Source organism: Corvus moneduloides, chromosome 28 (assembly GCF_009650955.1).
Source record: "Corvus moneduloides isolate bCorMon1 chromosome 28, bCorMon1.pri, whole genome shotgun sequence".
NCBI classification, from domain to species: domain Eukaryota; kingdom Metazoa; phylum Chordata; class Aves; order Passeriformes; family Corvidae; genus Corvus; species Corvus moneduloides.
Window position 1 is genome coordinate 2,631,858 of NC_045503.1, and position 23,282 is coordinate 2,655,139.

A 23,282-nucleotide genomic window follows, 5' to 3' on the forward strand; every position below is an offset into this window, starting at 1 on the left:
ATTTTAAGATGTTTCTGGTGAAAGTATAAGGGACTTTCCCTCAGCCACATCAAGCATAGCTCTCTGGCACAAATAAATGTCACATTCTGGGGCACACACTGAGGAGGACACAGCCTTCACCAGAGGAAGAGTGGAGAGTGAAAACAACAAAACTCAACCCATCGCAGCTCACCTGCCAGGCCCTTACACCACTGAAGAAAATCAGTGGCTCGTGGCTCAACGTAAAGTTCCAGGTTGGGGTTATTTGATAAGAATGGCAGTACAGAATGCTGTGTGAGTGAAGTGGGGTTATGACTTCAAATGTGGGCAGAATGGAGCTGGACTAGAAGAACAAGCCCTTAAAAGTGTTGGCTTTCTTAACTTAGGACTTCATTGGGCTTGTCATCCTTGGGATGTCAAAGGTGGGTGGTGGAACAAAATATTCAGTTGTGATCTGGGCCTGGAATTGTGTTATCAGGTTTTTTACTTTGTCGTTTTTAACCTGATATAATTTTAAATTCCTACTTCTCTGAGCAACTGGTTGAACATGCACATGCATGCACTTTTTGCTTTGGGGACTTTTTTGTGTTGGTTGTTGGGGTTTTTCCCTCTGTTGGCAGAGCTGTGGGTTGATTTCCCCATGTAACACACCCTCTGTACTGGAAGCTGCACATGTAGATCATGGATCAACCATCACTTTGCTTGAGAGAGAAAGGGCAGAAGAGGATTTCCTGCCATGTTTTCAACATGAATTTACCTCCTTTGAAGTTTATATATTGTAGAAAATCTAGTATGTTCTTCATTTTCTTTTCACTACTAACACAGATTAACACCAAAACACGGCAGGTGGCTCTTCTTGCCCACTTCAATGTCAATTATATTCCCCAAAAGCTCAAAGGTTTTTCAGTGTCTTCCTCACCTCCTGGTCTGTTTTCTAGGTGCCTTCAGGGCTTCGTGGACAAGCACATCTGAAAGTTTGGGGCAACAGGCACCTGGCAGAGGAAGGTTACATTTTCCACAACTACACCACAGTCACCATTGACAGCAAGGGCTCCTCAGTGTTCATCCAGACTGACAAACCTATCTACAAACCCAAGCAGAAAGGTAGAGTGACCTTGGACAATTTGCCAGTTGCTAGGGCTGCTTTCAAGGGTAGCTTAAGGATGAGCTCTTCTGTTCAGTCTCAGCTGTGGTGACTAATAAATTCCCTCTTTTCCTTTTTTAGTGTTGATAAATCTCTTTATGGTGACTTCTGACCTGAGGCCGGTCAACGACAGGGTAAAGAAAACTGTTTCCTTTCACACTGTGAAATATGATGGAATACTTGGTAGCCTGCATTTTATTCAAATGTACATTTATGCAGAAATAGAACTGGATTTTTAACCTATTTAGGCATAGCTTGTGACAGCTTGTTTTATTTGTAACTTAGCTTTTTTTCACTTGGTCACATTCCTACTGGAGGAGAATACAAACTTCTGCAGTGCTGGCAAGTAGGAGGCAGCTCTGCCAGAGCAGAGACAAGAATTTTTCAGAGACTTGCACTTTATTTAGGTAGTGCACAGATATGTAAATTATTATTTTTTCCAGTTAGGTGTCTGAATTAAATGTGCATTTCTCAGGTTACTCTTAGCAAAGAAGAGAGCTTTAAACTCTGGCACTTTGGGTCTCACACCTTGCTTATATTGACTTAACAGTTCATCACAAAAAGCAGAAAAGTTGTTTCATAAAGCCTTTTATTTTTCTTTTTTCTTCCAGATTGAAGCTTATGTGGTGGTGAGTATCTGTGTGCCCATGTCCTGTAGAGGTTTGAAGATTGTGTAGCCTTTAAAGGAACAAATTTGTGTTTTTTCAGCCCATTATGGCCATTCCCACCCCTAACCTGTGTAATTATCTCTATCCCTGTGTCTTTAACTGGTCTTTGTGTCTTGATTTTTTTATTGTCACCAGCAAAAATCCCTGTTTTCTACTTCAGTTTCAGAAATCCATTCACATTTTTCAGCCTGAGAAGAATTGGCTTGATTCACTGAGACTTATAACTGTGGCAGCCCCACTCCCTCTCCCTTCTTTTCGATGCCCAGCCACTCCTATCCTTCATCTGCTGGGCTGATAGAGCAGGGCCACCCTCATCTCTGCACCCAAACCTTGGGATAGTGGACAGTAGAAATTCATGGCAAGGGAAGGGTGCTCCTGCCTTCCTCCTTACGAGGTGAATGAGAGGTTCCTTCTGTGTTTAGTCTCATTTTTTCCCTTTTTTTTTTTTTTTTTTTGTTTTTAACCACGTGTTTAGCTGCCAGAAAGCAGAAGGATTCACTCTTGTTTGCATTCAGCACAGATTTAATGCTGGCAAAACCAGCAGGATTCATTTCATCCGAGTTAGTCATCTAAAATTTGTCTTGCTGGTTGTACAGCTCCCTTTAGGAACAGAGAGAAAGTGTCTTCAGAGGTCAGTTCATCCCATCCAGGACAGGTGTCTTAAGGCAGGGGAAAGATCTTCTGCTTGACAGCCTTTATTTGTGTGCATTGCTTACACGAGCAGAGCTCTTAAATAATTCTAAAAAGCAAATACCCCTGGTAAAGTACCTTCAGGACATTTTTTACAGGTATTTGTTACATTTGAGCTGTTGGTGAAGTGTGTATGTTACAAGAGGGAGTTCTTTGTTGCAAACTGAGTTAAATCTATTCGTGATACTCATTTTCATTGCGGTGTTTCTCATCCCTAAACCACCCTGCAGGATCCTCGGGGGTCTCGGATGATAGAATGGAAAAACTTGAAGCCATTTTGTTGTGGTAAGTTCCAGATTATTTCTTTTTTTCCTCTGTGTACTGTGTTTTGCCTTTTCTTCTGCTGAGTTGTGTTCAGTAAGGCTTGGCAAGGGCTGGAGAGTGGCAGAGTTCACAGGGTGTTGCTTCCTTTTTCAGGCATTGTCAATATGACTTTCCCTCTGTCTGATCAGCCAGTGTTTGGAGAATGGCTCATCTTTGCTGAGATGCAGGGGCACACTTACAACAAATCCTTTGAAGTACAGAAATACGGTGAGTCCTCCGTAACCCAGGTGCTTTTGGAAGAACAGAACACTGTGAAATGCTCTCCCTTGAGATGAAACACCTGAAGTAATGCATTTAAAATGCCATGAGGAAAAATTCTTTAGAGCCATGTACTTCAGGGATGCAGACACTGGTAACTGGGAGCTTTGCTAAGGTCACCTTGCTAAAGTTTGCTGCTGTTGTTGATTGATCCTCTGCTGGGTGCTGGTGTTACCCTCACTGGCCACAACCAGGGCCCTGTCAGAGCTGTGGGGGCTTCTCTATAACCCAGGCAAAGAGATCTGCTTGAAAAGATTCTGTTGTATTTCTTCTCATTGTAGTATTGCCCAAGTTTGAGCTGCTGATCGACCCCCCTCGCTACATTCGTGATCTTTCACTGTGTGAAAAAGGAACTGTCCATGCCAGGTAGGAATGTGTCCCAAACCAAGTGTCATTGCTGTGGATTGTAGTACAGTCACTGGAGCTTGGATCCCACCTGCTGCAGACTTTTCAGATGATTTCTAATCATCATCATCAGATGCTTTCTGATGTAAGAGCCTTCAAAAACTCTGTAAAAATAACAATCTGGAAAACTTCCTGTGATACTGTTTCCTAGAGGTGCAGGTAGTGTGGTAATTGTCTCTATACAACCACAAAAACAGAAACCAGCTGGAAGTTATTAATCATCTTCTTTGCATTTCAGATACACTTTTGGAAAACCAGTGACAGGGAAGTTAATTGTCAATATGACTATAAATGGTGTGGGGTACTACAGACATGAAGTGGGACATCCTGTCCTCAAGACCACCCAGGTGAGGGAGACCATGGACTCACCTGTGATAAAATGCCTGATCTGTCTCCTTTAACATTAATCCCACAGCTCTGTTTTGTTGCTGATGGGAAATCAGAAAATAAAGGGGTAAATATTATAACCGGGGCCAGCATAATAAAAATGTTGCTTAATTTTCCATGGCAGGTTTATGATTTTAGGTATTAGGAAGAGGCTCTGTTCCCAGAGCGTGGTGGGGCACTGAAGAGCGTTTGAACAGCGCTCTCAGGGATGCCCAGGCTGGGGTTGTTGGGGTGTCTGTGCAGGGCCAGGGGCTGCACTGATGATCCCTGAGGGTCCCTCCCTGCTCAGGATATTCTGGGATTTGGTGGGATAAGAATTTGTTGGCATGGTATTAATCTGTCTTTAGAGCATATGGGGCTGAGGAGAGCAGGAGACTGAGGGACTGTGACAGAGTTAGTCCAGACCATGGGTAAGGGAGGAAAATGAAATTAACTTCCTTCCTCCCTCCCTTCCTTCCTTCCCCCATTAATTCCCTCCAATCCTAATCCTTCCAAAACACTGCTGCAAACTCCTATCACATGCCTGTGCTTTAGATTTGGCTTCTAGGCCCTGTCTGGGTGTGAAATGAGAGCTTCCCTTTCTGTTGCCCCACACACCCCAGATCGATGGCTCTGCTGTGTTCGATGTGTGTGTCAGAGACATGATGCCAGCGGATGTCCCCGAGCACTTCCGAGGCACAGTCAACATCTGGGCCACGGTGATCAGCTCTGATGGCAGCAAGCAGGTGACCTTTGATGACTCCACACCTGTCCAGAAACAGCTGATTGATATCAAGTACTCCAAGGACACCCGAAAGCAGTTCAAACCGGGGCTGCCTTACAAAGGGAAGGTGAGATTAAAAGTAGAGCCACGGATGTGTGGCTAATTTAAAGTTGTACTCACTTGATCCCAGCGATTTTCCCCACCTGTCGTTGAGTGGAATGGCTGATAATTTAAAGGCCATTGTTCTATAAATGCCCCACTGTGCAGGTAGAAGTCACTTACCCCGATGGAAGTCCAGCTGACAGAGTCACCATCCGAATTAAAGCTGAGCTCACACCAAAGGACAACGTTTACACGAGTGAACTGGTCTCAAGGAATGGCCTGGTGGAGTTTGAAATCCCCTCCATCCCCACAGCTGCCCAATATGTCTGGCTGGAGGTGGGTAAAAGCTCTTTATAGGATTAGCAGGCTTTAATGTAACTAATCTTGTCAAACCTGCACTTTATAAATCAGTGCTACAAACAGGAAATCAGTGCCTTTTAGCTTCAGCTTCTGGATTTCAACACAGTAAACACTGGCTTGTTTCGTGCTGCCAGGAGAACTGATGTTGATAACCACCATTAAAAGATGCTTCTTCAAATATAGCTTAATATGGTAGCAGGGGCCCAATATTTGGGGAGTAAAGATGTCAAGAGATGAAAGCTGGAAGGTATAAAATGGGAGAAGGGAATAGAGATTAGGGAAGAACAAAATGGGTTTTCTATGCATGACATTCAGATGTAATTTTTTTTTTTTTTAAGACCAAAGTGACAGCAATTGATGGGAAACCCTCTGGGGATCAATATCTGCCCAACTACTTGTCCATCAGCAGCTGGTACTCGCCCAGCAAGTGTCACATCCAGCTCCAGGCACCAGATAAACCTTTCCAGGTATGCTGGCTTCACATTCCATCATGGCAACAACTGCATTGCTTGGCTTAAAGTACTTTGTTCTAATTAAATATTTCTGGACATTCCTGATGCTGGGATCCTGAACTGTTATTGTTTCCACCACAAAGGGTGAAGGAGCTGCACTTCAGCCACCAAATAATTGTTGAATGTGGGCTACACTCGGTGCTAAGCAAAGCACCCTTGGTGCTGCTCTGTGCAGCACCTCATTTCCAGTCCTTGCTGCTCAGAGAGGGGTGGGTGTAGGCATGGAAAACATTTCAGTTTTCCATGTTTGAATGTGCTTTCTGTGCACCTCCAGTAACACTCAGACATGGATTGTTTGCTGAAAATGAGTGGAAGTGATGTTAGTGGGAGTGGCTGAATTACTAAAGATCAAAATTAAGGCTGTGCAGTCTCACTGGAACTTCCAGTTTAAATCTCCAGTGGATCTGTTCAATCTTCCAGTTATTGAACTGTGAACATGATTGCCTTGGCTTCTTTGGTAGTTTTTGTAGGAGTCTCTCTATAAATGTAATCCTGCCCTATAAAAGTTGTTGTGATTTCTCTCCTAAAGCAAAGATCTGATTTAATCATGATTTCTGTTGCTTAATACTTTCTGAGAGTTGCTGAGGGTTTCTTCTTACCCAAGATGATGTTCTGAGGGTCTGCATATTGCTCTGTGGAAAAAAAAAAGTGGGTTTTTGCAAAAAACACACTGAGATTTGTTATCAGCAGGTCCATCAGGTTGGTTTCAGACTCTTTGTATCTGAATAAGAGCATTTTTTTTTATCATTGCATTTCATGAAAGTTTAATGGCTAATTAATCTTTTACAAGTTTCCTGAGGTATGGAAAGGGGATTATACACTGCTAATCTGAACACATTGTTCTTATTATAACCTGATTAGAACTAATTCTTCTGTGGGAAAGCTTGGAGCTGGATGCCCAGCTGATGTGGGAACTGTTTCCGTGCATTGCCAGCTCTTACTGGGTGTTCCAATTAGCTACATTCATTTTTTAATGAATTGTTTCATCATTTGCACTGGGGAATTCTTAATACTTCAAATATTTAATGTCACGAGGCACCTCTTGGACTCTGTGGCATTCTCACTGTATTTAACCATTAGCAGCTCCTTGTATTCCAGTTGTGCCCTTTAGGTTTGTGCCACGTGTACATTCTGCAGGGAGAACACTTGGTGCTGAAGGAAGAGCTTTTTCAAAAGATTTCTTGGGGATTTTCTATCCAGCCTGAACGGTTTTATTTGGGAATTGCTCTGCTTTAAATGGCAGGAGGGTGAGGAGGGGAAGGTGCTGAAGAAATCCTACTGAACGCAAGCGTCAGCTGCTCCTCAGATCCCAGAAGGAAGGAGTTTGTGTTCCTAGGAAAGTCTGCTGCTGCACAGAGTGATTATTGCTCAGCCAGACACGACCAGTGCTAATCCCATGACTGATGTCTGTTCTGTTGGGATTGGTGGGATTTGTGGGATTTTGTCTTGGGGGTGTTCAGTACTTGGTGAGCCCCTCTGGGTGCAGGGCTTCAGTACCCAGGTGTGCTGCTCTGGAGCCTATTGCAGGCATCAGATGAGTTTATCCAGACAAAAAAGAAACTTTCTTCTCATTTATTTGTGTGTTTGACACCTCCCTGAGTGCCAGACTTACAAATTGTTATCAAGACTTTGTGTAATTTGAAAGCATTTTCCCTCGGATCTCTTCCCAGTCATTTCATGGTTATGTTTGAATTGGAATTTGCCACGTGAATGTAATCACAGTTAAACTGCAAAGATAATCAAACACACATCTCTTCCCACCCCCAACCTACCTCTTTCCTTTTTTGGGCTGGGCTACTGAAGGGGTGTCTAAAATTCAACCAATTCTGACAGCTGCTCTGTGCCAAAAGGCTTAACTTTCAGGATTCCAGAGATTCCTTTATTGTTTCATTAATGCATACAACCCCCAGCTCATTCTCCTGTAGATTTGCAGTGAGCAGAGAGCTGAACACTGGCCCCTTTTTCTTGTGGAGAAATTCCCTGAGAGCAGTGCTAATGTAATAATACACTTTCCAACGCACACATTTGTTAGGAGAGGGTTCACACCTCCTGTGGCCTGGAACCCAAACAGGTTTCTGTGCTTTATCAACCAAAAGCGTTGTAACAGAGCAGATCTTTGGCTTTTCTGTCCCTGGCTGCAGGTGGGAGAGGAGGCCTGGATTGCAGTGAAGTCCACGTGTCCTTGCAACTTCACTCTCCATTATGAAGTGGCATCACGAGGGAACATTGTCCTGTCAGGGCTGCAGCCCAGCAATGTCACCCAGCAGAGGAGCAAAAGAGCCACCACACCCTTTGAGAAGAACATTGACCTCACACGTTTCCCAGGAACAGGTAGCCAGCACCAGAAATGCAACTCACCCTCATTTTCAGGGAAAAACAACCTTTCCACAACCTTTGTTTTTAATGTGATGCTCCTCAAAGGATATAGATAATTTTGTGCAAGAAAGATAGTGAAATCCATAAATCCATTGCCCTCATAGCCATGTAAAAAAAAATATCCCTTTTGGAGAACTCTTGGAAAATTTTCTTTGGTCTTTCTGCAGTCTTTCTCAGTTGAGAAAACTCCAATATTTGCTTGGAGTGGAGTGGCAGGGAAGTGCATGGCAGGGCTGGGGCAGTTGGTTAAATTGGTTGAGCTGAAACTGAGAAGAGGACATGAGATTAAAAGAAAAAATTAAATGGACTGATAACATGGATCAGGATAAAGGAGATCACACAGCCCACAGGGGGAAGGGAAATGAAATGTGGACTCCTGGTTTGTACAAGAAATAACAGAAAGATACAAATCTGGTGAATCTGGGGAAGAGGGGGGTAAAGAATGGTGGGATTGGAAAGCTGGATATAACAGCTGCCAGAGGAAAAGTCTGGCTGTCCCAGTAACCAGTTTGGGAGTTGGGGAAAGAGTAACAGGAACCTCCCTCCATGTACCCACCGAGCTTCTGGCAATCAGTAACCCCGGATTTGTGAGGACCTTCTGCACTGAAGGTTTGTTCTGAGCTGTTGCATTTGCAGTTTGCTCAGAGGCTTTGTGGTTTTTCTGTCACTGGAAGAGTTCAAGGCCAGGCTGGGTGGGACTTTGGGCAACCTGGTCTGGTAAAAGACATCCTTGTCCACAGCAGGAGACCTTTAAAGGTCCCTTCTAACCTAAACCATTCTGTGATTCTATAAACTGCATAATCCTCTTTCAAACTCATTCCTTTTCTCTCATCACCATTTTCCAGCAATAGATAACATGTTTATTTTCAATGGCTTGATAACTTAATTGTGCATTTCCTTGATTTTTATGGCTGGAAAAGCACTGAGTAGTCTTTCCCTACCACCTTCTCCATGCTGCTCATTAAGTTATGAGTGCTAATTACCTATCACAAAGATGACAAAAAGGGAAAAGATTCTGAACTCAAGAAGGTGTGCAACAGGAACAAGGGAAGAATGCAAGCCCTGGCTGGAAAGTTCTGTGCCTGACAGCATTAGGATGGGGCAGGAAGGGAGTGACTGGGATAAATAAAGCTGTTTTTCTCCACAATTCCTGTTTCAGCACCCCCCAGGACGCCTGCAGCAGAGGTTGAGGTGTGTGTGACCTTCCTGAGGTTCTCAGTCGTTCACTCCATGGCTCCCTTGGGCCGGCTCCTCGTGTACTACGTCAGGGAGAACGGAGAGGGGGTCACAGACAGCCTGCAGTTCACTGTTAACTCCTCTTTTGAGAACCAGGTAGGGGCTCTGTAGTGGGGAGGAAGGGCTGGTGTCTCATTACTCTTTGTTTTTTGGGATTATGACGGGATTTAACGGGATTTTCCTTCCCAGGTTGCCGTGGCGCTCTCGGCCAACGAGACCAGGCCCGGTGACGTTGTGAACATCAAGGTCAGAGCTGCCAAATCGAGCTGTGTCTGCATTGCCACTGTGGATAAGAGTGTCTACCTGCTCAAGACAGGCTTCCAGCTGACAGCCAGTCAGGTAGAAGGAGCTTTAAGCACTGCTGTCCTTTTCTCACTCCTGTGACCCTGATCCACATGGAGTAAGCGGCTTTTTGGGTTTCCAAAAATCCCCAAAGACAGCAGCCTCTGCCCTTTCCCTGCAGGTGTTCCAAGAGCTTGCAGAGTATGATGTATCTGATGCTTTTGGGGCTCCAAAGGAAGAAGGGCACTTCTGGTGGCCAGGCATGTCCTCACGCAGACGCCGCAGGTCTTCTGTCTTTCCCTGGCACTGGGACATCACCAAGGACGCTCGCTTCGCCTTTACAGTAGGAAGAATCAGCCTCCCTTCTCTCTGCAGTGTCTCTTTTTTGCTTTCATGTTTGCAGGGTGATTTTCAGCTCCATAGGCCAGAGGTCTTCCCCACATCAGAGCTGTTTTTCTGGGGGGATAGAATGAAAAGCAATTTTTGAGAACAGAGTACACTGTTCTAGCAAGGGTATTTGAGAAATATGGTTTGATTTTGGCCAGTCTTGGGAGGGCCAGTTGTCCTGCTGGGTGGAGGAATTCATGCTGATGCTCTGGAGAACCAGGGACCAGAAGGTTCCTCCAGGCATGGGTGAGCTTGCAGATCTCTTCTGCAGCTGCTCCAGCAGGGAAGGAAGGTGGAATGTGAGTCTTTCCTTGCAGCCTTTTGGACTGTCCTTTGGAAATCATTTCCATTTCTTTCCTGCCCTGGTTCTCTCAGCTTCTGTTGCCATCTGCATGAAAGATCTTTATATCCTTGATCAGGTTACTACTTAAATGCTATATATTTATAGTTACTTGGTGTGTTTCCATAGTTAAACCTGGCCAGATTTTAAAAATCTCATTTCCCTTGATCTTTGCTGTGTATCTGAATCAATTTTCAAGTTGAGCATTTAAAACAAGTTGGGTTTTTAAAATGTACTCATGAACTAATTCATTTTTTCATTGCTTTACACATTAACAGTGCAGTCTTTTAAGCTGAAAAAGAGCCATTTGTAGCTTTTAAGACATGCTACTATTTCCATGAGCTTTTTGCTTTCTTTTTGTTTAAAATGGGTGTTACCTCATCTGTTTGAGAAGTTCTGCTTGTTTGCCTCTTCCTTCCCTTCCTGCAGTTGCACAGCAGAGTCCATCCACCCTTTCAGGCTCTGCTCACACTCCACTTCTTTGCCTTCTGTACCACTGCAGGGTGTAGCCTCTGTTCCCTGAGACAAGGAGATGCAGCATGAAAGGCTGAGCTGTAACTGTTTGATATTCTTTACATCATCTTCTCCTACTTGTTCCTCTGAAATGCAGGCTGGCCTTGAGAGCCAGAGCACAGCTCTGATGTTTGATGTTCTTTCCCTCTTTAATCCACATAACTGCTGATACTGATGGTCCTTGCTTCCCACAGCTCCCCCACCTCTTCGTTCTTTGTCCTTCCTGTGATTTTAGCTAAATTGTTTTATTGTGTTGCCTTAAACCCCAGAGGCTTTCACACATTCCCCCAATGCCTCGATCTCTTAATCACAAACCCTAAATCTTCGTTTCTGCCCACTGCTGCAGGAGCCACTGCTGCTTCTCCCCCTGGGGTCTCAGGGGGTTTTTGTTCTGATGCTGCTTTTTTTTTTTTTCCTGAGAGCTGTAAACTCTGGGGAAAAGGTTCATTTTTGGGGAGCTGGTGTGGATACAGGGGCTGCACACCTGGTGGGCAAGAGCTGGGGGTGTGTGCAGAGAACAAAGCTCATTCTCCAGTAGTGCCTGGGAGCTGCTGTCTCTTATGAATAAGAGCATTTAGGGGACAGAGCTGGCAGCTTCCTTAGGAGCTCTGTGCTTTCCCTGTGTGGACAGTTTTCATTTTGCTTGGCATCCCTGGCAGTGCAGAACTGGTGATGCCTGATGAGAGAGCTGCCTGCAGCAGAGCACACTGGAAACTTTGAGGAAGGGTAAAAAGCTGTAATGTTGTATTCTAGGGGAAAAATACGTGTAATGATTTTTTACTTGACACACTTGCCCAGTAATGTTAGATACTGATTTAAATGCATTTTCCATCAGACAAGAGCTTTCCCATAAATCTTCTGCCCATGCATCTTCACATTAACAGTCATTTTTATACAAAGCTTTAAAAAATCCCCAAGATTCAATTGAGATTTACCCCATAAATGTTGAAATACGATTGAGGGATCCTATTAAAAAAAAAAAAAAATCAGTGCACATTTAATTATTTTTATTTAATTCTTTTTATTTACTTCTTTTTCTCCTTGCTGGTTTTTGTTTTGTGGTCTTGATTTTTACTGTCTAGGAAACTGGCTTGGTGGTAATGACTGACATAGTCAGCCTGAACCACAGGCAGAACGGAGGGATGTACACAGATGAGGCTGTCCCAGCCTTCCAGCCACACACTGGGACCTTGGTGGCCACAGTGCATTCCAAAATAGCACCAAGGTAACATTTGGTGTTTAATATCTGTTGTCTGTGATGCTCCTAGTTGGTTTTTTTCTCTATTCTCAGCTGTTTTCCACCTCCATGCCCCCAGGTTTAGACAAGGCAGTGGTGGGGAAATCCTTCCAGTGGCCTGGTAGATGTAAAAAAAAATTTATTGACACTGCTTTGTTAAATTTAATTTCATTCTGGAAAAATGGCATAGGCAAAGAGTCTTAAGTTATCATTTTGAAGAATATTTCTTTGCAATTTGCTGTCAATTTCTTGCAATATTTGCAAGCTACAGCTGTTTTTGCAGAGTCCCTCATTGCTCATGATTTGGACCATTCAGCTGGTGTCAAAATCAATGAAATGAGGGTCTGCATGAAGAAAAGGTTGGGACGTACTACAAGTGATGCTGCACCTGAGGATGGGCCTTCCCTCTGCATCCTGAACCCCCTGGAAACCTCTCTCAGCAGAAGTAGTTTTGGGGTTAGTTAAGAAATAGATAATGAAGCATCACAGGCATAGAAAAGCTGACTTAAATTATTAAAATATTAGAAATCAAGACAATTCAACGTGAAGGGTTGGAGAAGGATGTAGAGTAGGGGTTGTAGTAACTGCTGTGGGAAGTCACGTGTTGTGTGCATTCCCCTGGATTCCGTTTGGTGAAAGAATTTGGATCACAAACCAATTTTTTTTTTTTTTTAGATAACCTTTGAAACTAGCAGAAATAATGTAGTCTTACTTGTACTATTTTCTTAGATTCTTATTTCTGTCTGCAGAGTGTGTGCGCACACAAAGGGATTGCTTCAAAAGGCCGTGTAATTTGTGTTATGAGTGATCACCCATTCACTCCTTAATGAGTCTGTACCAGCCAGAGGTTTGGTCATGTGAGCCACAGTCAGGTGATAACTCTGATTTACCAGTGACTGTTGAAAATATCTTACTAAAAGGATTCACTTGCAAGGATTTATTTCTTGTTCTAGCAGAGCAGAGAAGAGGAAAAGAACCTTCTTCCCCGAGACGTGGATTTGGCACTGCCTCAACGTCAGGTATTGACATTAATTATATCCAGAGGGTTGTACTCTCTTCAGCTACAGAAAACAAAGCTCTTTAAAATCTACTGAGTTACACTGGCATTTTCTGATTTTTTTTTTTAATTTTTAAATTGTTTTTTTGCCCCTATTGTTGTTGTTTATTACCTCTTTAACCTTTGCAACATTTCCTCTGCTCTTGAAGTGTGTTCACTTGCTTCAAGCTGAACCTGCCAGGTGTGTCTATGTTGATTCTCTGCTTTTCAAATTTCAGATCCCTTCTTTCTCTGTCATCTCCTGCAAGAACATCTCCCCCAGACCTCAGTTTGCTGCCTCATAAATTGTGGTTTCCTCTGGGTACAGCTGGAACTAAAAAAAAATTACTAAAGAGATAACTAATCCCTCCCACAACAGCACATCTAGGATAGTTTGAAGCAATTATTAAAAGGCTTCTCCAGGTTTGCAAGTAAACTTCATTCTTAATAAATGATTATAAATTAAATTTGACAGGAACTTGGAGCAAGTGTATTCAAATCTGTTCAATTGAGCATGAAATATGCTTTGTAGAAATACACAAAGAATTCCAGAAGTGCCCGTTTGGGCCTCAGCAAGCTGGGGCAGTTAATTATAAGTGGGAGAGTGTGGAATAAAAAGTTGCAGATTGCATTTTCTCCACTTCATTTCATTAGAAACAACTGAGTTGGAGCATTCCTTAATTTCCACTCTCTTGAACAGGAAGAATTTATTTTTTTTCTTCTACCATTTATAATTATAATATACAAGCCTCAAAAAAAAAAAAAAAAAAAGAAACAAAAGCCTAATGTCAACTTCCCAAACCAATTCTAAAAATTCCTAGAGCCTGGCTGGAGGGTCTAATGGCTGGAAATGAGTGTGTACTTTGGCCCCCTGCCCAGAAGAGTAAGTGCCCTCATGTGTGAAAATAATGTTAATGCTGGTTATGGGCTGAAATCCCAGTGGAAAGAACATCAGCTGCAACAAATTGTCCGGTTAAACAGGCTGGAATGTTGCCAGTCCTGGAGCCAGGACACCCTTCTGCCTGTTCCTCAGGCTGAACATTAGTGCAGGTATCAGCTGCATTACTCCAGTCAGGGTGGGGACCTAAGTATTAGGGAACAGTCTGCTTAAAAGGAGTTAAAATAATTTTAACCTTTAAAAAGGTTTAGATTAGGTATTGGGAAGGAATTGTTCCCTGGGAGGGTGGGCAGGCCCTGGCACAGGGTGCCCAGAGCAGCTGGGGCTGCCCCTGGATCCCTGGCAGTGCCCAAGGCCAGGCTGGACAGAGTTTGGAGCAGCCTGGGACAGTGGAAGATGTCCCTGCCCATGGCAGGGGCGGGATGGGATGAGATTTAAGGTGTCTTCCAAGTCAAACCATTCCACATTTCTATGTATTTCCCAAGGGTTTTCCCTCTGGAATTTGAGCTGGGGGAACCACATTCACTGACCAGTGCCTGGAGTCTGACTGAACTCAAAAAAGGCACAGTGATCTCCATTTTTTACTGATTTAATCCTTTCCCCTCTGTGATACAAGCACACGGATCAGCCCCTGATGAGCTGCCTGGCTCCTGACAGGCACAAGGGCTTCAGGCTCACTGAGGATTGCAAACAGTTGGTTTAGAGGAGCAAAGCAAAGATGCTTTGTGCACTGGTGCCTCAAGTGTGAACAACTTCCATGTGAAAAGCAGTGGAAGCGCAGCTTTTGGGTGTGCTCTGGGTGTGCATCACCCAGATGATGTGTTGTGCTGGACACTTGCAGAGCTTCTTCTAAAGACCTTCCATTCTCATTTTCCATGCCCCCAAAAGCTTACAGAGCTGGCAGCATGTGTGTCAAGCTCTGGGGAATAAATAAGAACTTGAGAGAAAACAACCTTAGGGTGTACTCACAACTGCACCAATCACCCTGCCAGCTGAGCCATGAAATAGCTTTTGTACTTGTGTTAGAGGAAATGTTTTCTGTTCCAGGCAGGGCCAAAGCTGCTTAGCAAAGTCTGAAGAACAAAACTGAATTTCCATTATTATAAAACATGGAAGAGGATACCAGGTTTATATCAGTATGTTGTGGTATGCACAGGAAAGCTACATACTGAGAGATTTGAATGCTAATAATTAGTTTCAATCCTCATTGGAAGAAAATGATAGGTTTGGAAATTTTCTAAGTCAGTCATTCCAAAACCTAGCAAACCAAAATGTTTCTGAATCAAAACAAGCAGTTGCTGAACTCAATGTTTAGAAAATTTCTCATTTGTCCTTGGGTTCAAGCAGAGTCTGCAGTGTGGCAGTGGACACAGGGACAATGAGCTCCAACAAAAACCACTTTTATTTCACTAGCTGTTAAATCAATTATTGTTGAACTGTTTTTATCCAGGACTTCAGTCTGGGATTATTTCTTGACTTTCTTTTTAGGTTTTGAGGTTTGTTTTAGAGTTTTGTTTAGATTTTTTTTTTTTTTTTTTTTTTTTACTTGGTGCAGACATTTGCCCCTAAGAAAAGTAACTCTAAAATGAGGCTGCAAATGAAGTTTTTCATCCAGGAAGAATCTGTGCTCTGCAGAAGCAACTATTTGCTGTTCTGCTGCTTGTAAATCTTTGCAGGTCTCAAAACTGATAAAAAATACTGAGCCTTTTGTAAGGCTCAAAGCAGACGATCCTATCTTACAAATATAAGGAAACTCCCCAAAACGTTAGGCTGTGTGTGCTTTAACATCATTAAAAATCATGTAATTAATGTGATGAACCCAAGTCATTCCGTGTTCTCTTGGCAGTAACAGCTCAGGGGAAGCCCAGCTGCACATGGAGGTGCCCGACTCCATCACCACGTGGATCACGGAGGCCGTGGCTCTGTCTGAGGAGAAGGGGCTGGGCATTGCCAGCCAGACCGAGCTGAAGACATTCAAACCTTTCTTCATCGACTTCACGCTGCCCTACCACGTCATCCGGGGCGAGCAGACCAAGATCCCTCTCACTGTCTACAACTACCTGGCCCTGTGTGCAGAGGTACCAGCTCAGTTCTCACTCCTGGCTCCATTCTGGGTTATCACCACGGCTGGTGGGTGATCTATAGGTCACAGTAGATAAGGTGCCAGGCTAACACAGAGGTGGGGTCAGCAGAGGTGCTTTGAAAAGATAAATATTGCTTTTTAAATTCAAATAAATGTTGCTGCTTTGTTTATAGTAACACGTGTAGTAGTCTGAAGTGTCTTGCAGCACTTCAGGAAAACAAATGTTGAAAAATACGGGGAAGACAATAAGGGAGATCATGCTGAACCACAGAGGAGAATTTCCTTCATAATCAAAAAGCTGCCAAAAATATTTTGAAGGAATACTTTGAATTTATTTTGATGGAATTTTTTTTTCCCCAAGAAATCCTCTTTCCCCTGATGTTTTCTTTTCACACTCCCCATCTGCCCAGCTCCAGCAGCATCTCCTAGAAATACATGTAGAATTGCTGAACTGAAAGTACTGCTCTCAGTCAAATCCATGGCTATTTGAAGAGTGAACAATCTGTATTCTGTGATTTTTATGAAGCATTCTGCAGGTTTCACTCCTTCACATGGATCAGTTTGGCTTTGCAGCTGACATTTCCAAGGAATGACATTCCCAAAACTTTTGCAGGTCCACGTGAAGATTTCTGTCCCAAAAGGCATCAAGTTTGTTGGGCACCCTGGAAAGCACCACCTGACCAGGAAGAAGTGTGTGGCCCCTGGGGAAGCCAAACCCACCTCCATCGTTCTGTCCTTCAACGAGCTGGGCCTGAGCAACATCACTGGTAGTACACAGCTAAAACCAGCTTGTTGGTGCTTAAAGGGGTTTTACAAGTGTTTCTTTTGATTCCTCTCTCAGGAGAAAATTCTTATTTCCCTATTGCCCCAATTCCTCTGTTCCACTTGCTGCCAGCTTGGCTTTTCAACCTCATTTATTGTAGGAACAAACTCGCTGCCTGTGATGCACAGAATGTACAAACAAACGTCAGGAGGTTCTCTGGTCATCAGCTTTCCTGCTGTGATATTTGCTCGTGCAAGGCTGGACCTGTTACATTTCCCTGAAGAGATCAGGGGAAATCTTTAAACAAGAGAAAAACAACAAATTCTGTGCGTCTTTCAACAAATAATCCCAGCAAAAATTGTGCAACACTGAAAAGTAGGAAGAAGTTTCTCTGTTACCCCATGACTGTCTAAGTATTGCCTAGTTTTAGATGTGATCACTCAAATATGGATCAAGGGAGTATGAGAGAGTTGTAATTACAGCACTTGATGTGTTGTTAATCAGCTGTTTCTAATTAGTTTAGATCTCTAACTTCTAGAGATCTTCCTATCTCAAAATCTCTGCTGCTTTTCCCTTCTGTTTCTTAGCAAAAGCTTTTGCCTACGGTGAGACCAATTGCTGTCAGGAGGGGATGCAGACCCTAAAGAGTGGCAAACATTCAGAGGACTCTTACATGGACAAAAGGATCCCCGTGGGAGTGGATTATGTTCGCAGCAGTGTCATTATTGAGGTGAGAAAATACAAATTTATGGTAATTCAGGAAAAAAAAGTGCTTGGGCAAATTGTGAAATCAAACATGAATGGGTTTATGAAGATCCTCAGGTTGATTTGTGGCATGTTCGAGAGATTGGAAATAATCAGCTTTAGTGGTACTTGGACAGAAAGAACCCTTTTGGTTCAGAGCTCCTCTGGTGAATCTTGAGTACTGCTCAGGAAAAAAAGGAATGGAAATTTTATGGGATAAACTTGCCCGGTTCATGTAAGAAATGTGATCAAATGGAAGGTTCTCTGGCAGTGGTTAGCACATCTCTAGCTAACAGAACCCTGTGCCATCCCTCTTCTATCAAGGATATAAACCACTGTACAGCAGCAAATATAATTTCTATATTTTCCAAGTAAAACTGGAATCTGTTCCTGCTAATCCAAGCCCTGTGGTTTATGTGTGGATTTCTGTCTTTCTATAGCCAGAGGGACTGTCCAGAGAATACACCTACAGTGTGTTCTTCTGCCCAAATGGTAAGTTCATGATCTGAATGAGATATTCAGTTTGTTTGATTCAGTTTTAAAAAGAAACATTTGGCTTCATCTCATTTAAAAAAAAAAAATTTAAAAAAATCTTTGTTTCCATTTCTCTGTGATTGATGAGTTATGGTGTGTAGGAAGAACTGGTGAATAAAGAGTCTTTCTTACCTGGCTGGCTAATTATGAATTTGCTCTAACTGCCCAAGTGATTTCTGGAAATGGCCATTAAATTCCTTTACTTTATGGAACAGTTTAAGTATTCAGCACTGTGGACAGTAACTGGGACTGTACTTTATTTTCAGCTGGTGTTTTAAAATTCAGTTCTGGAATCAGTCTGTCCTTTCTGCCAGAGATTTGGATAGCTCAGAGTTGGCTCCAGTAGCTAAACAGAGATGCTTTTGACCACTAGATTAGAACTGAAAAATCGCTTGCTGAGTTCATAAGAAATTCAGCTGAGCAGCTTGAAGGATCTTCTGCCTTGAAGGGGGTAAAAATAAAAGATGAGAAGAAGCATCTGTGTGTATTTTAACACTTTAAAAGAAGCTGACAGAAACCCCATGTACTTAGGAAAAGTCTGTTTGTTTGAATTTCAGTTACCAGCCAAGGGTTACTTTTGATGTCCGTGAGACGAGCTCTAATTCTTACCGCATTCCCTCGTTTTTCTGACTAGAGAAAATACACATTTCCACACCTAACAAATACGAGTACCAGTACATGCAGAAACCTGCCCAGATGAGCCACTTTGACATCGCAGTGAAGGCCCACAACGATGCTCACCTGGCCCTGTCCTCTGGTCCCCACGACATGGCAGAGATGACAGAGATTGTTATCGGGGGACACCAAAACACTAAAACTTGGATTTCCATCAGCAAAATGGGAGAGCCTGTGGCCAGCAGGGACACACCTGGTATCCTCTCCTGGGATGAATTCCGCAGCTTCTGGATCAGCTGGAAAAATGGAGTTATCCAGGTACTGGATTCATCTGAGCAATGGTCTGGGACTCCCTTTCTAAACAGAGTGTGGGCACACACAGAGCAGGTTTTCCTTGGTGTAGAAGGTGGGAGCTTCATTCCTGTTGCCTTTTCCCTCTGAAGCCCTGATCAGGCTGTTTTGATCAGAACAAGCCTGCTTTTGCCACCGTTGTGTTCTCAGGACCTCAGTCCTCAACGTTTTTAGTGATGAAAGCCTTGAAGGCCAAGCCTGTGGAATTCTCATTGAACTTCCTTGGATTGCTTTGTGGGTGGGGAAGAGAGAGGTATTGCTCCATCTGCAATGCACATCTGAGTTAGGAGGTGTCCCAGCACAAGTGGTAGAGTGACTCCACGTGTGTGGGCTCTTGGAACTCCATGGTCTCTTGTCCCTTTCAGGTTGGCCACGGTACTCGGGTGCTAAACGAATCTATTATTGTGGAGTGGACAGTCCCCAAACAGCTTGAGGTGAAGTACATTGGCTTTTCCACAGGCTGGGGGTCAATGGGAGAGTTTAAAATTTGGAGAAAAGAAGAGACTGATGAAAATCACAATGAAGCATTTACTCTTGGAGTTCCCCACAACATAATTCCAGGATCAGAAAGAGCTACGGCTTCAATAATAGGTATCAATTATCAGGAGGTATCACTTAGGTACCCGTTATCAAATGTGAACAGATGCTCCAGCTGTTACTTCTGACCAGTACTTGAGTAATGCACACCAGATAAGATAGACACAGGCACTTAAAGAGAGGTTTATCCCTGCTTAATTCTGGGGCAGAAAATTCTTTTGGGTTTCTTTGTCACTTGTTTGAAGCCTGTTTGGTTCTCAGCGGCTTAAAGTTGTGAGGGGCTTTGCAGGGGCACTGTCTGTTACAGTTCAAAGTATTTCTTTCATTATCATCCTCATCACAGATTGTGCCATGTTCCAAACTAGTCTGAACTGGGAAGTCATGGATAATCAAAGGCTGAAATGTGGAATTTCCTTAATCCCACAAGAGATTGAGGGGCTGAGACTCAACAGCTGAAGGACTTCCCACTCATGTTATGGTTTATTTAAGCTGACTCTGTGGTAGCCAGGAGATATTAGAGCAGTCAGGTTTTAATCATAAAACACCAAAAGTAAACCTTAATTGCTTGATCCTGAACATGTCCCCTCTCTCTCAAACAGGAGATGTGATGGGTCCTACACTGAACAACCTGGACAACCTGCTGAGGTTGCCCTTTGGCTGTGGGGAGCAGAACATGATCCATTTTGCTCCCAATGTTTTTGTCCTGAAGTACCTGCAGAAAACCAAACAGCTCAGTCACGAGGTGGAGGTTGAAGCTACTGATTACCTTGTTCAAGGTAACTCATTGCAAGTGAATTTATAGATGGAGAAAAGGCTTTGAGTTAGAAGTTTTACTTGTCATGTCATTTCTTTTCATCAAGAATAGCCCAAGCGATGAGAATTCATCATTTCTTGCAGGATAATCTCACAAGTTGACAGATTTTAATGGCAAGATATTTTCCCTTGATATGTAACTTGTGTTTCCCTTCAGTAACTCCCAGTTCAGATGCATATTGATTTATCTTTATCTTTTTTTCTTAGCTAATTTCTATGTTTAAAAATTTTTTAAAGTAAAGGAAAATGAAATTTAGTAAAAATCTGTATATTTTGGGGTTTTTGCTTTATTCATAAATTGTCTTTTCAAGCCTTTAGTCACTAGAGTTATGGCTCTTTTCTGGACCTTTTTTTAACGGCATTTTCTTTGTAACAGCATACCAAAAATCAAAATTTAGCATCCAATGTAGTTAAAAACCTTCATTATATGGCTCTAGGTTATCTGTCCTTTCAGTGTCCTGTCCTACTTTACTAAGCAGCTCAAAACAACCTTTTTCTTTTTTTTGCACTGTTTTTCTCAACATTTGTTTTCAGAAGAGCCACGTGCAAAATAGTTTTATAACTAAGTGCAATTCTCAGGACAAGTAAGAATTCAGAGATCATTAAAAACAAGAATGACCCAAAGGGACAAAGCTCTCTTGTGTATGAGTCAGACAATAGTCATGTCATGAAATCAGAGGTGACAGGGTTAGGTGGTTCTCCTCTGAAAATATAAATATAAAATGTAATATGTGAGATATTTCTTGTATTCAGCAGCAAAAGCCCAGTGCTGCTTCCTTTGCCTGGCTCCAGTCATTCCACTTGCAATTCTCTGTGCTTGCTGAGAGCAGTGAGGCAAAGGGAATTTGTTAATGGCCCAAGTCAGTGTTTCCTTTGCAACATCATTTGCTTTTGTTTCTTTTTATGAATCTGCAAACCTTCCAGGTTTTTGGCTCCAAACTCTGTTTGCTAATTAACCCTTACAGAAGAAAACCCCAAGAGTTTTAAACCCTTCTGCGTTTACTGGAGCCCTGCCAAGTATAAGGTTTAGATGGGAAATGCTCACTCCAGAAGGCTTTTGTGATTTACCAAGCCAGAAAACTTCTTCATCCCTTAATCATCCATCATGGAAAGTGCTGATACCCAACAATTCCCGTGTATTCCCTCTTCGTTAGAAGTGGCCTGGGCTAAACCAGTCAGTATTTTTTCTGCTTTCCCACAAAAAAAACCCAGGTGAACAGGGGAAAACTGGAAAGGGGAACCTCTCCAGTGAGTCCCAGCATGCAGAGGATTGTTTAGAAAAGAGGAGGTTTCAGAAGAGCAAGCAAGGCATAAAGTCTGCGCCACTACCAACCAACAAGCAAAGAAGAATAACAGCAAGAGCGATGAAGCATAATTCAGCTCAAAATCACAGAATCACAAAGTTTTCCTGAGTTGGAAGGGACCCAAAGTGAGCATTGAGTCCAGCTCTGAAATTAATGGCCCATACAGGGCTCAAACCCACAGCCTGGGCAGTATTGGCACCATGAACACCCAAAAAGAGAAGAACAGAAACAATGAGAAGAGTGATATAAAATATAAGGATTTAATGTGTCCTTATACACACTGGAAATGAACATTGAGGAACTGTTTAGCAGGAAGTGCTCAGTAGTAGATTGTACCTGAGGCCTGCAGGGGGAAAAAAAGGCAATTTAATTTAACACCTATTTTTTAGAAGAGGAAAAAAATAATACCATTACTTGGCTTTCTGCCACGTATCTGTACCTATCCCACGACCACCAAACAAAGATGTGGTGGCACCAAGAGCATCATCAATCTCTAGGTCTTTGTTCCTCTCATTTTTCAGGCCATTCCCTGTGAGCACTGAGGGGCTACAGAGCAACTGGAAAGTGTGGGAGTCATGGGCAGCCCTTCCTCAGGGATTGAGGAGCTGCCTGTATCCAGAGGGGTCAGCAGAGAAACTCCACCTCCGGAAATGAAACAATGATCCATTCCCATAAAAACGTCACGAGGTGTGGAATAAAACACCTTCTCCTGTGCTGCAGCATTTCGCAGGCATTGAATGTCTTTTGACACAATCTTCTTGCAGATCAGACTTTTCCTTATCAGAAATATCCATCCTGGAGTGTTTGACTCCAATGGGTGTTTTAGAGCTTTATCCAAGTGTGCCTTGTGTACTCATCCACGTGGAGGCTGTGTTAGGATGGGCAGTTCATGGTTATAGACAAACAGGTTTGAGAAGCAAATTATTTTCCGAGTAGAAAGAGCATTTTGACTTTTTCTTCATTTTCAACTTTAGAAGACATTCCAGGAGAGAGTTCTTCTCTTCAGCATTCACCTTGTTAATAACGATGTCTAAAACAAGCCTTGGGACAGCCCTTGCACCTGGGAGGTGTTCACGTGCATTAAGATCACAGCTGTTGTTTTTATGTTACGTGAAGTTGTTCCAAGCAACAGCTTTGGGAAAAGTCTGAATCCAGCTGCAGTGTCACAGGCAAAACATTTTCATTTGTAAATGGAAGTAAAATGGAAGGAGAGTGGCTGTGTGCTTAAGTAAAAACCTTTTGATAGTGCATTTTTTTTCAGAGAAGTATCAGATTTTTAGCATTTCCAGTGTCCAAAAGGCAGGAGCTGCAGTGTCCCAGATGTTATCCTGAGCAGATTGCTGGATAAACTGCACACAGAGCTGGCTCTCACTCACAGCAGAATAAGAAGCTGCCTCGGGCAGCAGAATCCCTTACACAAGTTGCCAGATGGTCTGAGTCTTCATTCACTTTAAACACTCGTTTTTCTCTGTGTGAGGAGATCTTGGACTCCCCCAATTCTTTTGTGACTTCCAGGCTACCAGCGCCAGCTGACCTACAAGAGGCAAGATGGCTCATACAGTGCTTTTGGGGAGAGGGACTCATCAGGGAGCATGTGGTGAGTGGCTATTTAAAACTGAGTTAGAAAAGTGCTAAGTGTTTGCTAAACGGGGAAAATACACAATTGGCTGGGAAAGAGGAGTAATTTTCCAGCTGCTCTCG

At 43.0% G+C, this 23,282-nt stretch overlaps 1 protein-coding gene across 1 annotated transcript in view; it reads left to right on the plus strand.

The window, feature by feature from the left end:
• CPAMD8 (C3 and PZP like alpha-2-macroglobulin domain containing 8) overlaps window positions 1-23,282 on the plus strand; it is a 54,758-nt gene that overhangs the window by 3,807 nt on the left and 27,669 nt on the right. The window contains 24 exon segments of the mRNA XM_032092789.1: window positions 918-1,083; window positions 1,205-1,257; window positions 1,735-1,752; window positions 2,712-2,766; window positions 2,899-3,012; window positions 3,345-3,429; window positions 3,707-3,815; window positions 4,458-4,685; window positions 4,826-4,996; window positions 5,359-5,487; window positions 7,674-7,863; window positions 9,068-9,240; window positions 9,334-9,483; window positions 9,608-9,769; window positions 11,749-11,891; window positions 12,860-12,922; window positions 15,684-15,915; window positions 16,534-16,687; window positions 17,271-17,413; window positions 17,868-17,919; window positions 18,596-18,894; window positions 19,293-19,518; window positions 20,064-20,240; window positions 23,097-23,178. Of these exon segments, the coding sequence (XP_031948680.1) occupies window positions 918-1,083; window positions 1,205-1,257; window positions 1,735-1,752; window positions 2,712-2,766; window positions 2,899-3,012; window positions 3,345-3,429; window positions 3,707-3,815; window positions 4,458-4,685; window positions 4,826-4,996; window positions 5,359-5,487; window positions 7,674-7,863; window positions 9,068-9,240; window positions 9,334-9,483; window positions 9,608-9,769; window positions 11,749-11,891; window positions 12,860-12,922; window positions 15,684-15,915; window positions 16,534-16,687; window positions 17,271-17,413; window positions 17,868-17,919; window positions 18,596-18,894; window positions 19,293-19,518; window positions 20,064-20,240; window positions 23,097-23,178 (3,374 nt within the window).